Below are 5,785 nucleotides of genomic sequence, written 5' to 3'. Positions count from 1 at the left end.
TATTTGTAAAATTTTCTTCCTGAAATAGCTCGCTGTATAAAAAAACTAGTAAAGAACAAACAAGAACCAAACAAAAAAGTCCATTTCAGGCCAGTCCTAGACATATTTGGCTCTGAGCCATGTCTTCAGCCATACCAAAGCTTGATCAGGTATCTGAAATAGGAAGGCAAAGATGTAACTCCACAGATTTTTCCTTATACTCCTTCTCGCCCTCCTTGCTTCTGTCTTCTCAACAATGTAAGTTTTTTTCCCCAAAATCCTCTACCTTCTATACTCAGAAGAGCAGAGGCTTCCATGCCGATGGCTGCAACCACACAGACTTATGAGTTACTTGTAATGTACCCATGGAAAATGTTACATCTGGTTAAACCCTCAAGAGCACTAAGAAAAAGGCTCTGAGTGCTGCAGATGTTATTATCCTGAAAAAGGAAACTCAGGACAAGTCCCTCCTCCCAATAACTGTAATTGATTGGTATACTTTTCCACCAAACTAGGTAGGCACTAGGACCCCAGCGGAGCATTCTAAAACATTCTAAGACAGTCCAGCATGTGGTGGATGAAATTACAATTCTACTTAGATCTTTCGGTGGAAAATAATATAGTGAAGCTCACAGTTTATCTTACTGAAAATCTTATACTATTGATTTATAGTATACCCATAATTATCCTTTGAAAGGCACGTGCTCCTGAGCTTAAATCATCTACAGGAGATAAGTGATCTCTCAGTTTTCTAAGGACAATTTCCTATATTTCCCAGCTTTCTTGGGTATGCCAAACATATGATAATTGCACGCACACAGAAGTGAGACAAACAGTCTTTAGTCAAGTGTGATACCTTGTGGGAATCTGCACATCCTGCCACAGTAGAGGGAAGAACAGCATATCTGGTTCCTTGGACAGTCAAAGTCAGTATTGCAATAACTGAATCTTAGCGATGAACACTGATATGAGATTCTGGGACAAATCCTAGGTCTCACTGGAGCAGAAAATGATTAATGTTAACATCCAACAACTTTAAGTACGTTTCATTTATCTTTAACTGCAGTGTGGTCATATTATTCATATTTGGAGGCTCACTAGGTTGCACACCCCCCCCCCCCCCCCGCCCTGGTCTTACTTTATTGAATACTTATATGTGCTCCTTTTAATTGGCAGAACTTAGTCAATTTTGAACAAACCAAGAGGATATCTTTTATTTTGAGCAGCTGCTGTTTTTATAAGGATTGTCTACCATCGTCCTGTTTCTGCACTAAGAAGAAGAAGAAGAGTTTGGATTTATATCCCCCTTTCTCTCCTGTAGGAGACTCAAAGGGGCTTACAATCTCCTTGCCCTTCCCCCTTCACAACAAACACCCTGTGAGGTGGGTGGGGCTGAGAGAGCTCAGAAGGACTGTGACTAGCCCAAGGTAACCCAGCTGGCATGTGTGGGAGTGTGCAGGCTAATCTGAATTCCCCAGATAAGCCTCCACAACTCAAGCGGCAGAGCTGGGAATCAAACCCGGTTCCTCCAGATCAGAGTGCACCTGCTCTTAGCCACTGCTCTTAGCCACTACGCCACTGCTGCTCCTACTACTGCTACTAAGAACACTACTGCTCCTACTACTGCTACTAAGAACAAGATAAGAAATTGCATGCCACCCCTCACTCTCTCCCCTCCCCTCCCTCACTCCCCTTCCCTTGCATGCCAGTCCTCCCTCCACTGTCCCTCCGATGTCCTGGGAAAAAATAGAGGCTACCTTGTGGGAGTCTGCACATCCTGACACAATTGTACGAACAGCACATTTGACTTCCTGGACAGTCGTAGTTAAAATTGCAACGATCAATTCCTGGTATGGTACATCGAAATGGATTTCTGGGGCAAATACGAGGTATCACTGAAGTGAAAAAGAGAGAGCATTAGCCAATGTCCAACAACTTATACTATACATATGTGGACAGGTATTGATACCCTGACCTTGATGGTCCAGGCAAACCCAATCTCTTCCAACTCTATGATTCTCTGATTCAATCTTGTCAGAGCTCAGCAGTTCAGCAGGGTTGGCCCTGGTTAGCATTTGGATTGGAGACTGCCACAGAAGTCCAGGGCTGCTACATTAAGGAAGTTAATGGCAAACCACCTCTAAATGCCTCTTGCTTGGAAAACCCTATTGTTGGCTATGACCTGATGGCACTTTCCACGATCATAGCGATAGATATTGACTGCAAACATATTGTCTAGACCAAAAGCCACATTTGAATGGAAAATTATTAGAAAGGTGCAACTAGAACTTAACTAATCAAAAATCAACCTGACATCTGTTTTTTAGCATCAGAATACAAATTAATTTGCATTAAATAACTTCTGATGTTTGGTGACAATGAATTTGTCAGATCTGACCATTATAAGTATCTGGTTTCCTTTTTCTGGGTAGCAGAAGTGTAAGGAAGAGGAAAGAATTACTTTGCAAATATGTAATTTGCAGGAATGTTGTTTGTCTAGAACAGTTAGCTTATTTTCCTGCCCAAGGGGGTCATCCTGTTTCAGTTAGTATACATAGAATTTCCTGCAATCATTGGTCTTTCTCTGTGATGAGTTGGGGATGACTCAGTTCTATATAAGCATAAGCCCTGCTTGGTAGTCCTCATAACAGGCAGGTCATTTGATTTATAGACTTGGGGGTAGATTCTATAAGGCTACATTCAGGCCTCCCATGACAGGAAGTGCATCTGCCTTGCAGGTGACAAAAATAAAGATGCTGCTTGTGCACACTGTCAGACAGGCAGAGGCTAAGTCTTTGTGTCCTCCTGACACCTGGCAGTTATTTAAGGCTTCCTCTCCCTGGTGATAGGCAATTTGCACTTGGGAGATATGAGTGGATGGAATAAATGATGGTAAAGTTATCAGGTTTCTGTAAGTGAGGGGAAAGTGCTGATATAGGATCCAAGGTCTCTTGGATACCTGTCATTTTATTGAAAAGAGGAAGCGGGGCTGGCATGCACTGGTTAACATGTAAAGTAGTAAGCCTACTTTGCTGCAGCCTATTGTTTGAAGCACATTTTTTCTCAGTACAGTTCCAGTCTCTGAAGACACTTGGGCTGGGAGAAAAATACTGCAATTGACCATCAAGGCAAGTACAGGGGTTATTTCCCATTGACCCACTCTTTTTTGTAAAAACAAATATATAAAAGACACCCCACTGCACACCAAGGATCCCAGAAGAGAAGGGAACATTCATTCCCACCTATCAATCAATGCAATATGTTCACCTTCATCTGCTTCAATTCAATTTAGTCACATGTAAAATTAGAACATTTCCACCTACTTGCCTGAAATTCAGAAGGGTGATTCCCTTGGGTGAGAGTTGCCATCTCTGAGAACTTCACCCCAATTGGATGGGGAGGGGGAATTTATACTAGAAATTTATTTTTCCTTTAAACCAATAGAAATGGCACCAGAAGTTATTGACTAATAGGGGATTTTTAATCATTAAAATCAGTTCGTTTTCTTAAATGACAAAATGCAAATTTTGCATACTCCTAACAACTCCCAAGGCTGTGCACTGTCTTGTATACTGACTGTCTTGCATTCTCCCCTTCTTTTTTACTAATGTTTTACATCTCTAAATTTCTACCGAGCAAATAGCCACTGATATGTATCAGCTGCTCCAAACACTTCTTTTTATGTGGCCTAATGACTCATTACTAAGCCTTTGGGGTGAACCTTAGAGTGCCCTGCAAAACAGTGAAATCTTGTTCTGTGGCAACTGTCACTCAGGCTTCAGAGGAAGGGCAGCAAACCATCATTTATCAAGGCAAAACAGGGTTTGAGTGGTTGTCTGACAATTGAACCTAAGTTTAAGAACGAAGAATAGTTTAAGCAAACCATGGTTGTGCTTGATGTCTCAGTAGAACCAGAATGACACTTGACTTTCCTTCAGCCTTTGTTTAAGCAGCAGATCAGGACAAAGGTGTAGCTGGCTAGGACCGATTAAAACAAGGTACACATAAGCAAGATATATTTAAAACAACAGTCACTGGTTATTCAAACAATCTACCACATGAAATGCTGTTGCTGCTGCAAAACCAAAGAGACTCCCTTTTGTGTAAAGTCCCTGTCAATATATTTTTTTGCTGTCAAGTCACTGCTGACTTACAGCTGTGCAGGGCCAGAGATGTCCAGTGGTGGTTTGCCAGTGCTTGCCTTCACTTCATGGCCCTGGAATTCCATGGAGGTCTCCTTTCCAAGTACTAGTCAGGGCCGACTCCACTTAGCTTCTGAGATCTGATGAGATCAGGCTAGCCTGGGCCTATCCAGGCCAGGGCTCTGTCAATATTAGATAATATTAGATAATATTACAAAAATGTTGTAATATTTGTAATGTTGTAAATCTTAATAAACATTTCTGAAAACTTTTAAAAAAGATAATATTAGATAATATTAGGCATCAATTCACCCAGTAGAAGAAGTCTATAAATAAATATTCCAAAATATATGCCTTGCTATTCACTGCTGATAGATCCGTTAGTTTGTGGTATAGACAGACCTGTAGCTAATAAGCTTCGATTTTAGCTTGTTGGTTGTGATCCAGTTATCACAGTTCCAGCAGTGAAAATTATTTTGCGTTTGGTGGAACTTAAGAAGCATGAGGAGAATTTAAAGAACATATATGATCAAATGAATTATATAACATAGAATAATTAAAAGGAAAAAAAATTCTGCTTAGCAGTTCAGTGTCGTTAGCTCACAGCCTTTTGGCTAGGTAGGAGCTGTACCATTTAAAAAAGGAAAACGAGATTTTTTAAAAAAGGTATGCATAGCAGCTTCTAAAGAGGACAGGTCAAATGTCATAAGGAATTACTTCTGCTATGCCCACTCCACAAACACTGAGTCTCAGTTGTTGTCGCTTCCACACCAGTGTTTTTACTCCACCGTGACTCTCAAACTGGAGGGGTTTTTTTAGGTTCCCACAATGGTACCTTCTAGTCTTTCTTCTTCTGGGGTTTTCTCCAACATTTCCAAAAATCACTTTGCTCCAGTCATTCCAGAATTGTCAAAGTGGTTTGTCCACCATGTAGAGAGGAAGATGTGGATTTCTCCACCTTCCCACCCATATCAATACCATTTTCCCTCCCTTTTCTCTCTCATCCACCACTTCCCACTCCTACCATCAACGGGTTCCCTTCAGCAGTGTGCATGAGAATGCTCCCACCATTCTTAATCCATTGGGGATACTCCTGCGAGGACATTCAGTTGCTACCGTAAGGGCCTTTACTTTTGCTGTAGCAATGAACACACAACAGAGAATCATTGCTATGTAGGTACAACCTAACATTCAGCTCTTCCTGCCGAATTCAAAACCATGTGCAAAGAGGATTTCCCTGAACTAATGACAATAAATCAAGTGCTGCTACCATAAAGTTTGCTGCCCTGTGCACTCTGACCCAACAGCTGTTCTTATGTCTTACCAAATGCAATTCCAGCACAATCAGTAGCAGGTAATCCTATCCAAAGAGCTAAAAGACTCACAGGGAGCAAGGCAGCCAACGTCTTCATTGTTCCTTCGAGTATCGAGTATGAGTCTCCAGAACAGAACAAAGCTGGAATTTAAACAGAGGAGATGTCTGATTATACTGTTTCTCACCTTCCTATTATCAACACATTATAATTTTCACAAACTTTTAATAGTTGCATTGAGCTGCCTTGATAGATGACAAGTGTGTTTGCCTTGGCGGCAGTTGCTGAAGTATGTGGGTGTTCAGTGATGTAAAGCTGCGGAATAGACATCCTTCCTTCAAAGACCTTTGG

At 41.3% G+C, this 5,785-nt stretch overlaps 1 protein-coding gene across 1 annotated transcript; it reads right to left on the bottom strand.

The window, feature by feature from the left end:
• Positions 1-818: 818 nt before the first annotated feature.
• Positions 819-5,533, bottom strand: LOC125433392 (waprin-Enh1-like). The gene is made up of 3 exons (XM_048497895.1): positions 5,446-5,533; positions 1,737-1,874; positions 819-976 (listed from the first exon to the last, which is right to left on the bottom strand). The coding sequence occupies exons 1-3, from the start codon at positions 5,531-5,533 to the stop codon at positions 819-821; spliced, it is 384 nt and encodes a 127-aa protein (XP_048353852.1).
• Positions 5,534-5,785: the final 252 nt, after the last annotated feature.

Source organism: Sphaerodactylus townsendi, linkage group LG05 (genome assembly GCF_021028975.2).
Source record: "Sphaerodactylus townsendi isolate TG3544 linkage group LG05, MPM_Stown_v2.3, whole genome shotgun sequence".
NCBI classification, from domain to species: domain Eukaryota; kingdom Metazoa; phylum Chordata; class Lepidosauria; order Squamata; family Sphaerodactylidae; genus Sphaerodactylus; species Sphaerodactylus townsendi.
Note: the sequence above shows the minus strand (reverse complement) of the source record. Positions and strands in the feature narration are given on the sequence as shown.

Bases quoted from the DNA above. Each gene is read 5' to 3' on its own strand.
- LOC125433392 (XM_048497895.1), bottom strand. From the start codon at position 5,533: ATGAAGACGTTGGCTGCCTTGCTCCCTGTGAGTCTTTTAGCTCTTTGG. The intron at 1,875-5,445 runs GTAAGACATAAG...TTTTCACTTCAG, and splicing joins TTGTGCTGGAATTGCATTTG to TGATACCTCGTATTTGCCCC. The intron at 977-1,736 runs GTAGCCTCTATT...TTTCTGCTCCAG, and splicing joins GATGTGCAGACTCCCACAAG to TGAGACCTAGGATTTGTCCC.